The sequence below is a fragment of the Mugil cephalus genome, chromosome 17, assembly GCF_022458985.1.
Source record: "Mugil cephalus isolate CIBA_MC_2020 chromosome 17, CIBA_Mcephalus_1.1, whole genome shotgun sequence".
Classification (NCBI taxonomy): Eukaryota; Metazoa; Chordata; class Actinopteri; order Mugiliformes; family Mugilidae; genus Mugil; species Mugil cephalus.
Window position 1 is genome coordinate 16164285 of NC_061786.1, and position 21186 is coordinate 16185470.

The following is a 21186-nucleotide window of genomic DNA, read 5'->3' on the forward strand; positions in this document are numbered from 1 at the left end:
AAACGTCTGTAGGAGATAATCAGTGGCTTGAAAGAATGGAGTGAATTCATTTCACCATTCAGACTGTAAAGATTCCCAGTTTCCCAGCCAACGTCTATTTTGACACAAAACACTATGTATCCCGGATGTTCAGTTGCATTCCACAAGATATATCTCACAATCAGATCTGACTTTTATTGAATGAGATATAATCTTATCTTTCACATCAAAGATGGTTGTTTTTAAATGTCATCTGTTTTGATGAGAGTACAACAAATGCATGCAGGCAGCACCAGATTCACACAGCAACAGAGAATGATGTTTATTCTCCGGTGACATCTGCTGGTGGATCAAAAAAAAAAAAGAAAAAAAAAGAAACAACTAGAAAATGCTTTTTTGACCAACAAGCACAAAAGTTTAGGATAAATACATATCACCATTATTTATGGTTTAATTATCATTCCACCATCCGGTCCAGGTACATTTAGTTCTACTAAAAATGTGCTACTAAGTGCAACTATATAAAATGAGCAAATGTCCAAATATAGAACCCTGAGGTACTCAGTGGCATAAGGTAAAAAGTGATGGTGTTGGTACAGGCTAATTTTGGTGTAATGGACAACTGAAAACTAACCATTTATAGTTTATACCTTCGACCTATTTGTATTCAACAACACACCTCAGCATGCACAGATCTTAACTTTTCTGGAGCACATAAGTGGGAGCCTGACAGAACAGCAGAATACCACGAGATAAGCTGACAGTTCAGTCAAGATAAACAGGCTTTTTAGTTTGGGGCTTTAATGCCACAGTAGAGTAGCAACAGCAGTTTATTTTAGATAATCTTAGAATTACTGTATTTGTGAATGTGTCTGTGCTTTGCGGGATAGCTGTGCAGAATCCAGTGCATTTAGTGCTTGAGACTCTAGGAGAGCTGTTCAAGATTCCACCTGAGTTGTGTATCATATAATTCACTCTTCACGGAGCATCCCTTCTGTTCAGTCACTGGAGAAGATCCATGTGGATACCCGACTGTGTGACTTCAAAAACGAGCTGATCAACATGCTGAGGAGAACGGAGCTGTGGCATTCAGGGGGCCGGAGTGGACGGATGATATCAACAAACACAGAGAGGTGGAGATATTTAGAGCTGCATTTCTATATTTATCTTTTCTGCGCTAACAGAAGAAGGTGTCTGGATAGCAATAGTTCAAAGTAACCAACCTCACAGAGCTTTCGAAACAGACTGCCAGCTGTTGTTGATGTAGTAATTACAATGATAGTTTGCATTTTTGCTTTTGTCATCTTACCTGAGGGATGTGTTCTGCCAACGCTGTTATTACTGGCAATGCTGATTTGCTTCTCAAGCACCAGTGTGAGGGCCTCCAGGGATCTCTGACTGGATATCTGTCCCTGTAAACTCTTGTAAATTATATTATCTACATCTCAGACATAAATAGACAGGAGATTCAAAGCTGGATAGCATTCATTTCTGTGAAGGTGCGTTGCATGCACCATAAGAACCCATCAGTTCCACCATCTTGGTAAAATATTTACAGTTTAAGCCTAAATCAAAACTAACTCAAGTTTTATTAGACCATTTTGGATTTTTAAATCATACTGCTCTCATCTCCAGATACGTCAGAGCGGGACTCCAGCTGGTCTGTTTCTACATCTGAGGCCTCCTCCATGGCAACCTCCGAGTCCTTGGAGGAGGATGAATGAACAACCTGAGCAAGAACCAAAACAAAGTGCAATTTTCCAAAAGGTGTTTTTAATAAAAAGGCAACTATACTTGCAGAGTTTTGAGAAGACGTTCGAGTTTTAAGTAGTTTCTTCTGCTCTAAGAGACAAAGAGACAGGTGGGAAGTTGATCTGGGTAAAACCCATCAGAAACTTGCTGGACTTGTTTCTGTAACAACCAGAAAAAAAGTTTCTGGTCCAACAAGTCTAACTCTACAAGTCCAATTATCTTTTTTAAATACCTTTTCAGTTACCATGACCTGGATGACTCAGAACCTTCACAGACAAAGTGCAGTTTTGTTATGGTTCTTATTTGCATCGTGTTTTTATTATTGAATTAGTTTAACGCAGAGTGTGGCCTTCTAGAGAAAAGACCTTGGACACACATTCACATACACATACACACACTTCCCCAAAACACATACGCACACCATCATCTAACATCAATAGCGACACACTCATAATTTCAGTAGCAAGTTGTTTAAGTGAAGGCTAGTAGTCCACAATAAAATCTAAACCAAAAGAAATGCTTTAAGAAGTATATTTTAAGTATATAAATAATATGCTATGAGTAACATGCTAAGCAAACATACAGGTATACTTAAAGTAAACTAGTAAAGTAGCAAAAAGTATTGTTTTGAAAAAGGAAAAATGTCCCATTAGAATATGGTCCTTAGTATGCTTGCTATAGTCATACTTATACTCAAGCATACTTAATAAAATGCACTTCAAATATACACCACTACTTTTTGATAAGGGTGACTCTGAATCACCTCCTTAATGGACATCACAGCTAGGTGCTGGAGGAGTCTGCTTTGGCCCGTGGTTCTTCTCAGTCATGATTTAGTGTTACACCTTGGCTTTAACATCAACACATATTCCTACCAAAAGCTTAACAACAGCACAACAGTTCCAATATAAACTTTGGACAGCAGTTAATTGACAACCTACACTATTATGAGTTTGCCAGAGAGCACTGGCGGTTTTACACAGGGGCGGAACTAACGCGACTATGTGCTACACACACAGTGTTACCTGCTCCTGAAAGACCGGCAGCGTGAATTTACAACTTTGGGTGTGATGGCGAACAGCCAGCAGCCCTGCATGGACTACTACAAAGAGGCCAGGGGTGGAAAACGATCCAATTTTTGTAACGTCAGTGACGAAATAACGTCACATATTCGTGTTTTACTGTTGTTCACTACAATGATAAAATCCGTTTTTATTGCGCTTGATCACGGCTTTGTCTTGCTATGTTTGTGAATAAGCAGTCAGTAAACATGATGTCATGCTTGGGAAATGGGTGAAATAACCAACAGCATGTAGCCTACTTATTTAATGAAAAACTTGAATGGCCCTCTGAGAGTAGATGTCACAGTCCTCTCCATTTTCTTTTTAGTAGGTTATGAGGACATTATGCGTCCTACTGGTTAGTGATTGTACATTTAAGTCTCATGCTGTGAAAAAGTACTCTGCATGTAGCTAAATGCTTAGATTAAAAAAGAGTCATTGTGCAGATAAAAGTTTTATTTTATGCAAAAACAGAAATCTTATTTTACAAAAAGACAAACATAGTTTCAAGGTTTATTGAGCGCATTTTATTTTAGGTTTATTGAGACAAAGAATGTTTGTCTTATTATATTAATATTTAACATATTTTGTTTTGGTTTTAAATAAACTAAACTAAACATTTCGAATGCTTAAACAATGCCCTGTTTTGTCAACAACAACAGTAAAAGTCATTGCTGTTGTTTATGACTGTAATATGTCAGTGCTGAGTGATAAGTAAAGTGAATAGAAAGGAATGGATCATACCACTGCAATGCAAGGGGGAAGGCGGGGTAGCTGCATTTTCTTATTAAAATATTATGTTTAAACCACATACTCTCTACTATTGTACTTGTTCTTTTGCCATTTTAGCACAGACATTCGAATTAAAACACAAAACAAAAACTAAACTTTTTTTTTTTTTTTTTTTGTCTTTAGAGGTGCTGGGACAAAGTGCAAGACACACCTATGTCGAGGAGTTTTTATTTGCATAATCAAATTTCTGCTAAAGTCCGAGCAAGGATCAAAGTATCTGGTAACGCCCCCAAAATGCATCAAGTACTTGCGGGACGTTGGAGGGAGACAATTCGCGTGAGTTTTATCACAGTTTTTAATATACATAGGTATCATTAATTGTTATACTTTTTTTTTTCTCATTTCGTTAGCTGCATAATTCACATTCACACACAGCGTAATTTTTTTCATTTTACAAATCATGGAGAATTCGCATGAAGATCACGGACGATCTCCGTGATTATAACCGTCCGAATTTAATAACAGCCACCTTCTAGGCTGTTATTAAATTCGGACGGTTATAATCACGGAGCTAAACAAAATAGCTTTTTTTTTTTAATTTTAATTTTTATTGTTTTCATTGAGTTGAGATAATAATGAAGGTGAAACAGTCCATCACGTTACCCATTACAAAAGATGCATTAAACACACCTCAAGGAAGTGTGTAATTTACTACTGAATGAAAAACTGGCAAGACTTCACGGTATTTTCCCTCTTTCCTCTTCTTTCTAATACAAAGTACGTCAATGTTACTACAATATCTTAACCTCAGTTATCTTAACAATAACTTTTAAATTCTGTTTGCTCAGTTGTGTATGATATGTTTGGTATTTTTGGTTGGAATGTTTGGTTATGTGGTCATGTTGATTTTAACAGCAAAAATGTCAACTCTGACCTGTCAACCATGTTACCCTGGAAAGACAGGTTAGAGGACTCATGATACGTTTTTGGAGTTTCCAAGAGTTCATTTAACATTCTAGCTATACACTAAATAAAAAGACTGTTTTCCGTAAATGTTAGAAAAGGTAAACTTGTTTTTCAGGCAAATGCCACGATTATCTGTTGCTGAAAAGCAGAGGTGTTACCACGAACGGCGAGATGCTGACCCATGCAAAATAGGAGGCTTACTTTGCAAAACGCTGGCGGAAATGGAGAGAAACGAGAGAGCCCGGCAAATACTACAAGCTGAACAGCATGAGAGAGAAGCATGCTACCAGCTGGTTGTGGAACTTGGTGGCTCATCAACCCAATCCAGTCCACTTCATTTATATAGCACCTATTTTAACAAACGCAAGGTTCCCAAAGTGCTGCACAGTAAGATAAAAAAAACAACAACACAATAAATAGCACAACAGAACACAATAAAGCAATGAAGCACACAAAAGGTTAAATGTAATAAAATAAGATAAAATCAAATAAGATAAAAATAAAATAAAATAGGATAAAGACAAATAAGATAAATAAAATCAAATGAATAGAGTGCACTGCTCGCACAAGATGCGACACGCTACGATGGTTTTAAGTAGAGATTTAAAATGAGACAGTGAGGAGGCCTGTCTAATGTGCAGCAGTAATCCATTCCACGGTTCTGGAGCTGCAACAGCAAATGCTCGTTCACCTCTGAGTTTAAGCCTAGTGTGTGAGTGAGAAGCCGTATCTGTGTACTTAGGATACAAGTGTTGGCACTATTTCATTCTCAAAATATTGATCCAATGTAGCGCTGTTATTTTCATTAAAAAACGGTGCAGTTTCTTTGTTAACTGGGGATTATAACTGAAAATGTAGGCAAGTGGACACATACAGTATTCCTCCGAGAACAGTGAGTTGTTTAAATATCTTAAATATCAGTTTTTGTCCGTGACATAGTTGACCAAATAATGAGTAAACACATCAGATTTTTAAATAAATATCTGAAAGCAGTTATGCCTGACTTTGGCAATTGCTGAAAACACAATATTTCAAGAATCCTTTGTAAGAAAACGTAATAATGTATTTGGGAAAAAAAGAAAAGTTTGTGGGGTACCTTGCGTAGCTCCTAAGATGATCAGCTCTGTTTTGACGGTGTTTAGATGAGCCGAGAACTGTAACTTTTGGTTAAGTTCAGAGTTCTTGAGATTGATCCATTGCTGCCTTCAAACTGAAAGCGGGAGCTTGTGGCTATGATTTAAACCACACAACTCAGTGATAACATCCGGCGTAAGCGGCAAGAACACCATTGCATTGAACACGAAAAGGAAGAAGCCACTGGGACTATTAAGATTTTCTTCAGTCAAATTATACAATTAGAAATTAGACACAAAGTATAACTGAGTTCTTGCAAAAAACACATTTGTGTGCTTAAAACTTCCCTTTTTATTGCTCGGAATTACGGCACAAGAATCACGTTATACACTAAGGGCTGCACTGTTTTCCTTTATTTCATCGCTCTGTAGTGCATACAATTTCTTGCAGTGATCAACTCTCTTGAACTGCAAATCTCTGGCCAAAATTATTCCCCAACAACATGCGGCCTCATTCAGTCTGAGTGAATTTTGCAATTTTGGTTGGTAATTCCTGTAAATTATTCAATAGGAGTCTGGAAATGTACAATGGAGACTGATGATATTTTACCTATGCATGTGTGTTTAGTTGGTGAGGCTGTGTATGTCACGCAGCAGGATGCAGCCTGACACATCCACAACAAAAAAAGAAAACTATTTAGGAACAACTAAATTATTGAAATGGCCCCACTAGATGCCAAACCAATCAAGTCTCTGTGGGATGATCCCAAGAGGCCCCTCCCCTCAACGTACTAACAATATCATGTTGCCAGACACCACAGGACACCCTCATAAGGCCCATATCCATTCTTTGATTAGTCACAACTGTTGTGGAGGCACAAGGGAGACCTACACAATATTAAGAATATTAAGATAACTCAGACTAAAACCAGTAGAAAGCAAGTGCTCTAGGAGTTTTACTGCACTGGACTGCACATTTTCTGTATAACTAAGTGTAAATTCTTCCAAAGGTCTGGAATCACTCTTCTACTACCTGAATGGATATGAGAGGGAAGATCCTTTCCTTCCTCCTCTTTGTCACTTTGTTCATCATCATCTTCTTCATTGAGAAGTTAACCAGGACTAATCGGTCTGTCCCACCACCACGTGGGCCTCCAGCCACTTGCCCCTTCTCAGTCTCTAACAACACCATCACTCCACTCAGAAATACGAAGCACTTGCTGGTGTCAGCCTTCATGGACCAGAGAGAGAAGGGTTTTGACGTACGCATCATTGGGATATTTAAGAGGGACTCCATCCAACCACTTCACTGCTTCTTCTGCTGCGCAGGCTGGTTAAGTAAGGAAAGCACTCCTTCGACAATTTTACAGCACTCAGACAACTTTGGTTTTCCCTTCGCCACGACGGATGTCCTGTGCCGGATTCCTCAAAACTGTGACGCCTCATATGTCACTCTTGTCACTCAACCAGAGAAGGATGCTACAACTAAACACACCTGGCTTCCCATAAGAAACAAGAAGACCAGTGGAAAGAACGAGAAAAAGCCGCAGTTCAACTTCACAGTCTGTGTCTCCAACCTGTTTGGGGACTTCAACAATGTGCTTCAGTTCGCACAGACTCTGGAGATGTACAGGTCAGCACAGCAACAATAACACAGCTACACTGTTTTTTCTGCATTTATGAGACTGTTATCAGGGACCACAGCGTCATATAAAATTAACTTATGTTCAACTATAACATAAAACGTAAAAATAAAACTATAACGGAGTAATTAACTACTGCTACTGTACAGGTAGGTTGTTTACAAGGTAAACATAACGAACATGACATAACGAGAAGAACCCTTGCCAGACAGCCATAAGACAGAACTTATAAATAGGTTGTATATCACATAATGGTGATTATGACTGACACAGTTACAGTAAAGGTCTGCCGTTATCTTTATTTATCTTAAAGTGCAACTATTTTATGGATTATTTGATTGAAGATACTGGCATCGTCTCTTGTTGAGATCTTATCTGTGCAGGTGCGTGTAATATGTGAGGCAATATGTGTGTAGTGTTACCACATGTGCTCTCCTTGTTTATGTGTGCTTGAAGTCAAACATGACAACACATAGACTGTATCTGAGGTAGAGGGATGGCAGATATGTTTACTGCTAATCTTTATTGAGATTTCATTTCTTATAAGCATCTACTATAATGCACTTGCAAAAGAATGAGCACAACTAATGTGACTTAAACCTTCACCTCCCTTTTCTCCAGGTTGCTGGGTGTGAACAGAGTGGTCATCTACAACACGAGCTGCGGCCCAGAGCTCGACCGCCTGTTGCAGAGTTACAGCAAGGAGGGCTTCGTGGAAATGGTTCCCTGGCCCATCAACAAGCATCTAAAACCATCTGGTGGCTGGCTCTTCTCAGAGCATGGGGGGGACTTGCACTACTATGGCCAGTTAGCCACCCTGAACGAGTGCATTTACAGATCCATGGAGCGTTCGCGCTACGTCCTGCTGAACGACATAGATGAGATTATAATGCCATACCAGCACAACGACCTGATGTCTCTGATGAGCACGCTAGAGCAGCAGAATCCGAACGTAATGTTTCATTAGTATTCATTGATGCACAGTATGCAAAAAAGAACTACTGCATTTCCAGCATCCATTCTCACCACTCCAACTTAACATCCTGTTCTGCAGGCACAGGTGTTCCTCATTGAGAATCACATCTACCCCAAAAAGCCTTTTAATGAAAGTGTCATGGGATCCTTGCCTAAGTGGAGGGGTGTGCCGGGTTTTAATATTCTGGAGCGTGTCTACAAGGAGGAGCCTGATAGAAACGTTTTCCACCCATACAAGATGATAATACAGCCGAGGTAGGTTCACAGTGAAAGACGCAAACCTTCATCAGATACATCCTTCTGCACGGGCGACAAAGAGTTGTGGTGGTTAGCACTGATGTATGTTCTCCCTGTGTCTGCGTGGGCTCTCCCCGGGTACTTCTTCCCACCATCCAAAGACATGCCTGTTAAGTTCAGTGGTGATCTCTGTGTTACCTGCTGTACCCACTGACCTGTCCAAGGTGTACCCCCCTTACGCTTATGCACCCTACTGGCCTAGCAGTGGCATTGCAGGTTTTCTTTGAAGGTGTGGATTAAAGGACATGTCTTGAAAGGCCTGAAAAGACAACTCCACTCTTCAGCTGCACATGTGCCCCGTGTCGTTGAAAGCTTTACTTCACGCCTTTACTTTACTTTACGTTGCAGCCCTCGTAGCAGTAAGACAATACGTGGCTGACCATGTGTCTATGTTCATCACAGGGCAGTGGAGCAGACGTCAGTACATGACGTGCTTAAGATGTCTGGGCAAAGATTCAAGGTACCACCGGACATCTGTCGGATCATTCACTCTCCAATCAAGACCCCGATAGAGCTGCCGATCGAGCAACTCCATGTGGACACCCGACTGTTGAACTTTAAAGACCAGCTGTCCCCTAGTTTGAGCAAGGTGTTGAGAAGATCAGGGCTGCTGAATTCAAAGGGGAAGGATTGATGTAGATGGGCACAAAGATCAGTCTTTGTTTTGTTTTTTTCTTTTTTTCCCCATTCTGTTGCAGATAAAGAAAGGTGACCCATATAAGGACCCCGTGGGAAATTGGAGGGGATTAAATGCCTGAGTGCAAATAGAAATGACATGGAAACGGATGTGACGGTAGGCATGCAAATATTTGTGTAACCCAAGGAGTTATACATTCACAATTTATTGCAACAGACACAGTAGTATGTAACCAGGGCTCTTATCATTGGAACACTGGAACATAGTGACCTTCTTCCCTTCTTCCTGATACGCAAATACTTCGCAGCCCACTCATTCTGCGAGAACAGTTCTCTGATAGTTATTGTGGTGTCAGTATGTGACCTTCTCTAAGTAATTTTACATCCACAGATCTGTCAAATAACTCTCCCCATTGGTAGGTACTGGAACTTAAAATCACACGACATCTCTGATTATCTTAACCCCACTAACACCACTCTGTTTTCCAAACACCACAGGACACCCTCAGAAAGACCATGTCCATTCTCTGATGAGTCACAACTGTTTTGGAGGCACAAGGGACGGCATTTTGGGCAGTTTGTCCAATATTAGAGGGTCATAATGTTATGCCTGATTGATGTATATGCACATATATTGCAATCCACTGGGATAAGGCAAATACTAATGTGAAGACTATGGGCTGTGAGTACATTTTTTATCTGTGAATCTAGCATAACTTATGGACGTGGTTGTTGTAGCCAGTGTTTTGTGTTATGTTGTTGCGCGTATGTGTGTGTGGTAAGTTGTTTGTGTGTGTGGTAAATTCATTAAGTAAATGCATGAAACATAGTAAGAATAGACTGTCCTTTACTGTCTGTCTTGTATGACGACATTGGAGAGCTTCTCTTTTCCAGTGCAAAACACAGTATATACAAGTTAGTGCAAAAAAGATATTATATACAAGAGAGGTTTAAAATATTAAAATTTAAATATTGAAAATATAAAAATGTATAAAAATATGAAAATACAGGTCTGGAAATACGGCACACAAAGGTTGACAGACGACACAGGTGAGCAGGTGTGCGGACTTAGGCACAGAGGAAGCCAAACAGTTTTTCTACTGTGGGTTACCACATATACGGCGAGGAGAGAATGTGAATGTCTATTGAGGTCTTTTTACGTCTATTCATATCACTTATACAATGAGCTCTTTTTTTTTTTTAATTATTATTTTTTTCTTGAGATCCATTTTTTTGTCTTTTCTAATAAATAAAAATAAAGCGCTTAAATAAATAAATAAATAAATAATACGCTACCTTTTTTTTTGTACCTAACAGACCTCATTGTTTTGAGTGTACACGTGTGGGGGTATGCATGTGTGTAGTATGCCGTGTGTGTGCTTGAATGAGGGTCTGGGGTACGGGGGGATATGTATACAGGGAATATGTAATAGTAATGAGATGAAGTGGACATGAGTTAACATGAGTTATTGCACATTATCAGTATAATTATGTTTATAAATAAGTATGGGTTCTACACCCTGAGAGTAAGGAGTTGTACAGGTTAATGGCCACAGGCAGGGATGATTTCCTGTGACGCTCTGTGGTGCATCGTGGTGAAATAAGTCTGGTGCTGAAAGAACTCTTGTGCCTGGCCAACACGTCATGGAGTGGGTTAGACTTGTTGTCCAAGACGGCTTTCACCAAGTCAGTGAAACACCAAGTGAGTAACAAAAGAGGAAGACTTTACTTTTGATTGCCTTCTCTGTTCCTCAAAGAGTCACTGGCGTTAACACCATCTCGTGACACTGGGCACATTTGACACGGCAAAACATCTGATTAGGCCTTGAATTTTATGCATTATGAGGAAACATTAGGTGCTGCATTTTGATTTGACTGTAATAATAATTTATCCCGTGGCCAACTGATTTTTTTGTTTCCTTTCAGATGCCCTGCCCAGAAGCTACATCAGTAAATCAGTAACATAAAAAACAACTGTCACAGAATGAGGGAAAAAAAAACTTAAATAGTGCAAATTTGTTTTTGTTTTTTTGTTTGCAACTATTATAATCCCACTATTTTGTTGCCATTGAATCTTGTTTTAATAAGGAGAAATCTAGTAAGTGAAAAAAAATCTATTGGAGCAAACATGAACAGATGATGGAGGCAGATCGAGCCACCGCCTCTGTCGCACCACCGCACCCTCCCACACCAGGCGCGTCTTCGAGCAGCGCGTCTACCGCAGCGGCTGGATGTGATCTCGCGAGGATTCCAACATCGCGCGATAATCGACGTCGCCTCGCGTCGCGAGTATTTAAAAAGAAAAGAGAAAATCATTAAGTTGTTTTGTTGAAACGGTTGTGTTGGAAGTGTTTAAACACGTTTAGTGGCTATACTGTATATTCCATTCTTTCTTGGAGCTGTTTGCTCATGCTAAATAAAACGCGATTAATACAGATTAAAAATTAATTATATTAAATTGTGATTAATCAAATAATCTATAGCAACCCCGTGAACCGCTTGACAGCATTAGTTAAATCCAGTGATGGTAGTAACACTTCTTTTTTCTTCAGTTTTTTCGGCTACGGGTAATCTAACTTCTATCGTTACCATACCGTTACCGACAATTAAATGTGATGCTTCCTCCTTTGCATAGTCTCTGTAGCCGTCCTTGAATAAAAACACTTATTTTTATTTTCTGTGTCACTGTCAACACTTCTCTAAACGTTACGTAGCGAAAGTGTGATGAAATAAGATATTGGACACTTTGGTCGCAAAGAGGCCGAGCAGCGAGGCAGCGTCCATTGGTGACGGAAATAAGATCCAATAGGTGAGGCCGCTGTTATAACACTGCCCACCTGGGATTAGCCGGGACTGTGAAGCCAGCCACTCTTCAAAGTATAGGACTGCCGTCATGAAGTCACTGAATGAACCAAACATGAGATTAGCAAATTCGTGTTGACATTTCCATAGTAAATTTAGCAAGCGCAGTGACGGATGGTGGAGATTTTGATTATTTAGTAAAAAACAAAAAACAAAAAAAAAAACATTGTACTAAACTACCTCTACATCAACAATTTAAAGGGGACACGAATCACTTAACGTAGTTATGATAATTTAAAGAACGTCTCTCATACTTAGTTTTAAAACTGGTGGCGAAAGGATTTTTCAAAACCTTGCCATTTGTTTCACGGTTGAAACACAGGGCGCCGCCATTGCTGTTGTGTCGCCGGACGTGAAGTCACTGGAGTGGTTGGCGCAACTGAGCAGCTACATTGAAATGGCATGGAAAAAGGAGCAGATTACTAAGCGAATTAAAGGAGGTATGTTCTGCATTGATCCTGATTTCACAGTGAAAGACTGTGATCAAAAGTTTGAAGCCCTATTTGCACGGGACTAGTTTTACCAGGGGCTCTCCGGTAATTTGTAATAACAACAGAGATCGTTTTCGATCTTAATACCGAGCGAATCGCCCATGCAAAGTAAAAATTACGCCGCAAATAACCTAGCTCGTAACACAGAAGTCCTCTGATGATAATCCAGTGCGAATTGACATCTCTGATGTTTTTACTTTTTCGAGACTTGTTTGATTTGCCGCTTTTTTCAACCTCTTGTCACTTAAGAAATTATAAAGGATGTGCTTTAATGCAAAGTTTGTACAGATGTTAGACTCACAAAGTGAAGTGTCGCTTAAGTAGCCTACTCACTTTAGACGGATGAAATAATTATATCAACCATCTGTAAAAGTGGGTCTGATTTAAATACCGTCAGGTCGTTGGTAATTTCTTCCCCTCCTTTTAACGTCTGGTCGGACCCTATTGTACGGCTACGTTAATTCTCAGTAAAGCTCTTACTGTTAGCATCTTTATTTAGCTATATTTATCACAATGAAATTGGCTAAAACTAACTGAAACCAGGGATAGTGCACCATGAAGTGTTGACAAGCCTCTCCTCGTTGCCGTCTCAGTCCGGAGCCGCTGAATCTCCTTCAACCTCCGCAGAAATGGGTCTCTCAAACATCCTTCTTGTCAGAGGCGCAAACGCGTGGGCCACTAGTTTAGTTGAGAGAAAATCTCCCTTTCTACCTCATCCTCTGACAGATTTTCCTCCTTAAACTCCTTCTTCTTCAATGGGCTCTATGCACAAGAGATGATGACGTATTTCCGGTGAAGTGTCAGAATGGTTGTAAACATCCGGTTACCACAGAGTGCTACCCTAACGTCAATAGCTACCATAGACTGTGTGGTAGCTACGTCGAAAACCTAATCAAAACTGTCCTTGTTGTTGTTCTAACGGCAGTCTAACGGTTATTGTTGTGATTCGTTAATCAGAAGAACAAATATATTCTCGTTCACTAATCAGAAAAAAAAAATGTAAATTGCTCTGGGCGTTATGCCGTTTGCCTGACAATCCTCCGCACATCACCGACGGCGAATTTCGGCAGCTCCAACAAGCAACGTGTAAATTTGGCTGAATTTGACGTTGATTTCGACTCCATTGCTAACATTTTCTTGGTTATCTGGTTGGACCGGAAGTGGATGGGTACGGACCGGAAATGTCCGACCATCCTTATGCCCAAGGCGGAAGTGCCGATGACGTAAGGAGTGACGTAGGATAAAGATGACGGAGAGTACGCTAGAAAACAAAATTCAAGATGTCTGTGAAGGTTCAGTCATCCAGGTCATGTTAATCCAAAAAAGCGTTGAATAAGGTCAGCTGGACTTGTAGAATTTCTTGAAGACGTTTCGCCACTCATCCGAGTAGCTTCTTCAGTTCTGATAAACTAATGGGAAATTGCGGTTTAAATAGGAATAAACTCTGTGGGTTTAAGATTCAAGATCACTTTATTGATCACTTTATTGATCTCCACAGGGAGATGGTTTTGTCTAAGCGTCCCAAGGTAACAACGATTGTACAGACATGAGTTATAAAGACATTTTAAAGTGACTCAGTCCCTCAGTGTGCAGTTATATAAAGTATCTTGTGTGCTTCAGACAATGCAATCAGCCAAGCCATTAACCATTGGGCCGCTAACAGATAGAGTTGTGTATTCTGGTGGCTGTGGGGATAAACGACGTCCTGAAACACTCCGTCCTGCCAGTCAGTGAGAGGCGCTGTTGGTTGTGGCTGCTTTCCTTTCCAGCCAGAGTGGGGTGAAGAGGGTGACTGTCACAGTCCAGGATGCTCTGTATCTTCCTCGTGTAGCACCTTTCAGTGACAGTCCCCTCAGAGTCCAGACTCCTCCCCAGAACCGAACAAGCCATGCAAATTAGCTTGTCCAGACGCCTCCTGTTCTCGTCCGTCAGGCTGCCACCCCAACAGATGACAGCGTACAGCACGGCACTCTCAACAGACTTGTAAAACTTGTGCAGTAATGCATTTTAAAAGCCGATTTTCATAATGTTTCATTATGATAAAACTCTGATGACAGATCAAAGCCTAAACTAGAACTTTGAATAGAGAGGAAGGAAATGTTTTCCAACTTTTAAAGTTGGAGAAGGAAAATTATGTGCACATGTAACAGGGTCAAATATACAGTACTGTACAGTATACAATAGTATAATTACACAAAATCTGTTTCACTTTAAATTGTTCTTACCTGACATGTTTGTCCTCCTAAGTTGTTATGTGGAACCTTTAAAACTGAGCTACTGTACCCCTACGTTTATTTTCGGGGTCCCCCCCTCCCCTATAAATGTGTCTCCCGCCTTTACCTCTCCCCTTTTCCTGTTGTGCTCTGGAGAGGTAAAGCGACACAGTAGTCACAGAGATTTGTGTTTTAGCTATGTGCTAAAGCTATACTGTTAAAGTTCGCTCGCTAGCTTAAAGCTAACATATTTCTGTCCTTTAATGCGTGTAGGAGCTCATGTTGTTCGTGACTGATGGGAGGATTTTGTTTTCATTTATACTTTCGTCAGGTATGCTTTTCTGTGTTTTAATGTATTATCCGCCCTTTTCCTGTTGTGCTCTGGAGAGGAGCTCATGTTGTTCGTGACTGATGGGAGGATTTTGTTTTCATTTATACTTTCGTCAGAATAAACGGAGACTGCGGAGACAAGTTTGTTTGGTTTTACCAAGAAACTTTCCTATTTAGATCTCAACGTACCACCAGTCAGCAGAAAATACATGGAATAGCAACACACAAGCTGCAACACACTATTTTCTCAAAACAAAAACCACTTCTATGCCACTGGTGCTTTACGAAGTGTTGTTGTTTTGTTTTGTTTTGTTTTTTTAACTTTACAAAAAGTAACAAGTTACTTACCCTTCCTGGTAACTAGTTACTTTTATAGTTGAGTAATTAAGTTACTAATGCAGTTACTTTTTGGGAGAAGTAACTAGTACCTATTTTTTTTGCATGATCCTAGCATTCTTACTGTCTCTTGGAAAAGTTGACTTGCACGGTTTCTTCCATACCGCATGAGCACAATTACCTTTCAAACTAGTATAAACCCGTATAATCTTTGAATCAACGTTTTAGGGTGGAACATGATATGTTTAAAACCACACAGACGTTTTTGTTAAACTGCATTTCATACATCACGCTGACAACTGGGTTTAACAAGTCTTCGATACAAGAAGAGAGACACATTGGTTGAGAAGGTTGTGTTTTAATGGTGCAGTCTGTCTGCATAGTGGGGAGTCTTGTGTGGCATAATGTTTCTTACTTTTGCTGTGTTTCCTCAGACGTTCAGCCTAAAACAGTCAGCTGGAGGCCTGAATACCTTCTTAGAGATCTGGAGATAGAGCATAAGAGAGACCATTAGTGTGAGTGATGAGGGAGACAGCAAATGTTTGATGACTGTAAAGAAACTGTAAAGAATTTTTAAGAATAGATGTTAAGTTAGATTTATTTTTTTATTTATTTTTTTAATTTGGTTGATTCAAGATTCAAGATCACTTTATTGGTCCCCACAGGAAAATTGTTTTGTCTAAGAGTCTCAGGATAACAAAGAACATATGTGAACCAGACATAAATAAATAAATCCCATGAACCCACCTAAGTGAAGCCCTTCCTGTCTTGTATATCATATTCTGACAAGGCTGATAATTTAACCAGCATCACTGTTGCTAATGTTGTCCGCAATGTCTACTGTCTGCAATCTTCTGCTTTGCATGTGTTTTTTTTTAACCTCCAGCCCAGAAGCACAACGTGACCTCGTTTCGTCCATGTCCCTAACAATATGCAGTCCATTTGAATATGCCGACAGTGGCGCCGAATGTTTTCTGTGTCTCGTTTATTTTGTACTTCTGATTTTCGTCAAGAAAGGAAGACAACCTGTTGACTACAACTCCTTTAAAGCAACGTTTATCTAAATATATAGCGTTCACGGTGTTCACACGCTCTGCACACTTTACACATAATAAGCGCAAAGATCTCAGCGTAAGTGGAAGGAAACACGAACAATTCCAATTTAAGACGTATTCGCACGGGATTAGTTTTACCTGACGACATCCTGTGATTATTACCTCGACGTCTGTGTTTCATGTAGCGCATTCGCACGGGATAAACAGCTGTGTTTTACTCACATTCATGATCGGCTGTTATGTCTCTATTTACCTCACTCCACTGGGTGTCAGAGACAGTTGCAAGTACTTAGCAAATTATAATGGATGATAAAATATAATGTTATATCCCGGGGAAGACATTACCAACAACCTGGCGGTAATTAAATCAGCCCCATCTATGCCGATGAAGACATAATGGTTGATTTAATGGTTTCTTCCGTCTAAACGGATGAATAGTTCAGCGACAACTCGACTAACATCTGTCCAAACTTGGAATTATATCACACATTTCACAATTCTTAGGTGACGAGAGTCAGAAAAAAGGCGCAAATCAAACAAAAGTCGCGGAAAAGTAAAAACTCACCCCTAAGTCACAGAGATGTCGATTCTGTATTAGTATTATCAGAGGACCTTTATGATTGTTAGAAATAACAGACAGGTAAAAACTAATTGCGTGCGCCCGTGTTGAGAAATAGGTCACGTAAGACGCATCGACCATTGACTGGTCGCTGGCCGGTGGCTGAAAGTTAACTGGAAAAATGACTAACGAGTTGGAACGAATCATATCCTGCAGCATCATCCATATGACGCACATAAGTCAAATCCGTTTTCTCGTTGTTTTGTTTCCCAAGACATGTATTATTCTTTCTCTTTACATTTATTTTAACTTCTACTGTATATTGGCGTCTTATATGTGTATGTGCGTAAATTCTCAGAAGCTGCCTCTGCAGCTGGCTGGTTACGCTCACCCACAGCAATCATTCAAAGCCAGAGGGTTGAGATGGCAAACGGGAGGATAAAGAAGGAGAGACCCCGGAAACAGTCGTCGAACAACTGGGCGAACGCACTGACTTTTCAGCATCGGGTGAGTTCATTTGTATTTCGTATCGTACTATCTATATTCATAATAAAACTAAAGGAATAAAAAATACTAAGCAAAAAAAGGAATAAAGGAAAATTAGCTAACAAGTCTGATACTGGAGACCTTCTACATCACCCCGATCGCGACGTATATATATATATATTTTTTTTATAAAATATATTTAATTATGTTCTCTATTTATTACATCGAATCCGAATGATAACGTCAATAATGACTTTGTACCGTGTGCCATTCATTCATCAGTCATTCTAAGTCAGTCATAAATCCCTTAGGCTTAAATTATATTCTAATGCACTCTATATTTGTAACCAATTAAAATACATTTAATACTGTTAAAATATAATACTTATACCCTGTCAGTTGAAAGCAACTTTTAATATTCCGTTTTCCCTATTTCCTGCACAACACATTGCACATGCAAAGCATGGCAGGTACAGGATTGACTGAATGCACTTTGGGGGATTTTCTCATTGAGAAAAAGTGTGCTTTCCAAATCTACTTGCATTGGCCCAAGAGCATTGGTTTATATAAATATAAAATGTTACCTTAAGCACACCAGCATACCAGATGTGTGGGTGAACAGGTTTCAGGGCTTTGTGAATTTGGAGTTGAATACATTTACCGTCACTACCATGTGAACGGAACGCAAGACAGCCTGGGGACATTTTGTTAGCACAAAGCATGTCTGTGACTGTTACAAAGTTTCAAATAACCCAACTAGTCCAGTCACCTGTGCTTTATTTTTGAGGCTGTACCACGGCGTGGAAAATTTTCTTACACAAATAATTGACTTGTTTAAATAGAAAAAGAAAAAAAAAGTTGGACTCATGTAGAGAAAACTGCCACTTTTTTTTTTTTCCTTTTTCTAATTTCAGTTTCACGAGCTGCTGCTGTCATAATGTTAAATTTTGTTAAACTAGAGAGTTGCAAACGGCTTTTTAAACATTTCTTTTGACTGACTGGACTTTGAATGGTGTTGTAACAAGTTTAACTTGTTTGGTCGTCTCGAAGGTTGATGGTCGTGTGTGTAAATTTTACCTTCAGTGGGCTAGCTTATCAGTAGTTAACACTGGCTGTTTGAACTGTCAGCAGTCAGGCAGCAGTCAATGCATGCTGGCTCGGGAGTTTACAGCTGCCATAGCTGGGATTTTTTTCCAGCCACGTCTTCAGTGACAGAGCTTGTGATGTAATCATCCCACTGTTGCAGATCTGCAGCCAGGACCCCTTGGTGTACAGATTCGATTTTAAATGAGGAGAGCAAATTCCAAGTACAGTACTGTTGTCAGTCTGACTATGATAACTATCATACCATACATTTGCACATGTGGTTCAGAACAGAAAGTCAGAGAAAGCACAGGAGGAAGTCTAAAGAATGTTTCATGAATTTGAGACCAAGCTGCAGCAGAAGAATCTGAAAGGCACATGTATGTAAATGGTCTTGAATTTATGTTGCACTTTTCTACCTATTGGTACACGTTACAGTCATAACGGAACATCTACCCTCATGCATTTACACAAATGTGGTCAAACCTCTTTTCTTGTGGACAATCCAGTCTGACTTGTCTGTGTGTTAGAAGAAACACACCCTTAAATATCTGTAGATGATTGACAACAGGTACAAATGGATGCTCTAAGGAGTCGAACCAGTGTTCCATGACAATGCGCTGGCATAAAGGTCATCTGTTAGACAGTATTTGCTGTAGATTAAGTTTTATTTAAACTGCAGGATGCTGCAGGCAAGCTTGGCATGAACACCCTGTTGAGTTATCATCCCAATGGTAAATAGTTACGTACTTTTAGTAAATACAGCATTTTATTGTCTCTTACTAATATTCCAGAATAGTAATGTAGAGCCTAGACTGAAACATCTCATCTCTGGCTGGTCATTTCAGTTTTAAATGTAATCTGTTTGCCTTGAAATACAGTGCAGACATTAATGCCCAGTGGACCTCACTTCCCTTATAGTGCCACGAGGGATCTATGCAGAGCAATGTGGACGATGTGGCTACGCTGGTGTAAGCATTTATACTCACTGCACTTGTGTGTCTGCATCGTCCTGCACTTACACCACTAAAACACTAGACAACTGTATTTGGTTTCTCTGTGTGTGCTAATTGGAGTTGAGCAGCTCATCTTGGCTTTCACTATGATAAATTTTACTATAGACATTGAGTAGGTCATGTCTAATGTCTAACGTTAATTTGCCACAGATTCTTTGCCTAAAGTTTAAGTTGTTTGCTCCAAGCGTCTTATAATAAACATTATCTACTATCTATTCGCAGAAATGTAACAAGAGCACACGACGTAAAGCTGCAATGAAACTGAGTATGCCAAAGTTCAATGTCCGTAGAACAAAAGTGAATAATTGAACTGTAAAAATCTGGCCAGAGTCACAAGAAACTCATCACTTCAAAGTAGAAAAACCTGTTAGAAGAGGAACTTGTGAACTTCCCTCTTTGTGGCGTAATCATTGGTCTGGAAGGCAAGAGAAAATTTTACCAAAACTAAAAGGTTTTAAACCATCACAATGTGATTTTATTCCATATGTTAGAAACCACACCACAAAAAAGTGTTTTATCATCTTAAGAATACAGCCAGAGTTTCTCTCTCTGCTCAGCACCAGACCTGATAATGTATGCTTTTATTTGTAATTGTAAAGATCATTGTAATTTCCTGTTTCCTTCCCAAAAAGAATATTTCACAACTTTAACTACTCCAGAACGCTGTTGCACATGTGCTAACAAGGACCAGAAAGTGAACTCACATTACACCAGTTTCACAATCAGTGCATTGGCTCCCTCTGCATTTCAGTATTGATTGATTTTAGTTTTTACCCGTCTTAACGGCCATAGGCCTTCTTATCTGTCTGAGCTGCTTTTACCCTACCAGCAACACACTACGTTCTGCAGTACAATGCTTTTCACCTCATGCTCATGAGAGTCTGGTACCACAGTGTGTTCCACCAATGTTTTTATGCAGACAGAGGGGGTTGTAAGTAATCCAGAAAAGTTGGAACACCTGTAGAACTTAGTAGCACAAGCTTTCAAGGCTGATTCAACCTTCATTGCTGCAGAACAGCTTTAAATTGTTAAAGGCCTGAAAAAAGACCTCTTTGTATAATTCCGAAATGTACATTATTTTTCAGTTTTGGGTAACCAAACCTTTTTCTTAACCTCTGGCTTTGTACCATTTGAAGCTATTCATTGGGCTTGCATGTCTTAAATTGCAATAAATAACTGGAAAGATTAGGGTGTTCTAAAACGTTTGACCGGTAGTGTGTATATATAGTCTATTTATATGAAATTGTATTTTAGTTAAATGATAATAGATGGCCCCTAAACACACACCACAACCTTTTATCTTAATTCATTCCATGTAAACGAGATGCATCTAAAATACATCATGTTTCAAAAAGTGGTAGATGCAGCGCAGATTGGCGATTCAGTTTCCCAGTGACTAAACCTGTGTGAACCAGTTCTAGAGAATATTTTGTTTTTACCATTTCAGCATATGCCAAGAAATACGTCCCTGTTCATTCTAATCTGTCCAGAATAGGACAGGACCTGAATTATTTGCTGCAGGTTGTGAAACCTCTAATCTGCTGCAGAAAATGTCCTTTCCATCAGATTTCTAAATGTGCTGCTGATTTAAAAACTACAGATGCATTTTTTGGAACACACATGTCTGACTTTCTGACTTTT

General features: G+C 39.6%; 1 protein-coding gene across 2 annotated transcripts; it reads left to right on the top strand.

Moving 5' to 3' along the window:
• Positions 1-3392: 3392 nt before the first annotated feature.
• On the top strand, positions 3393-11771 carry LOC125023583. Of its 2 annotated transcripts, none has more exons than XM_047610939.1 (6): positions 3393-6901; positions 7034-7196; positions 7828-8158; positions 8261-8436; positions 8881-9067; positions 9177-11771. In XM_047610939.1, the coding sequence occupies exons 1-6, from the start codon at positions 6601-6603 to the stop codon at positions 9234-9236; spliced, it is 1218 nt and encodes a 405-aa protein (XP_047466895.1). In that variant the 5' UTR covers positions 3393-6600; the 3' UTR covers positions 9237-11771. The 2 variants fall into 2 exon arrangements, with proteins under 2 accessions (XP_047466895.1, XP_047466894.1); XM_047610938.1 differs by having other exon boundaries at positions 3393-3860; positions 6574-7196.
• Positions 11772-21186: the final 9415 nt, after the last annotated feature.

Bases quoted from the DNA above. Each gene is read 5' to 3' on its own strand.
- LOC125023583 (XM_047610938.1), top strand. From the start codon at position 6,601: ATGGATATGAGAGGGAAGATCCTTTCCTTCCTCCTCTTTGTCACTTTG. The intron at 8,437-8,880 runs GTAGGTTCACAG...TGTTCATCACAG, and splicing joins AAGATGATAATACAGCCGAG to GGCAGTGGAGCAGACGTCAG. The intron at 9,068-9,176 runs GTGTTGAGAAGA...ATTCTGTTGCAG, and splicing joins TGTCCCCTAGTTTGAGCAAG to ATAAAGAAAGGTGACCCATA.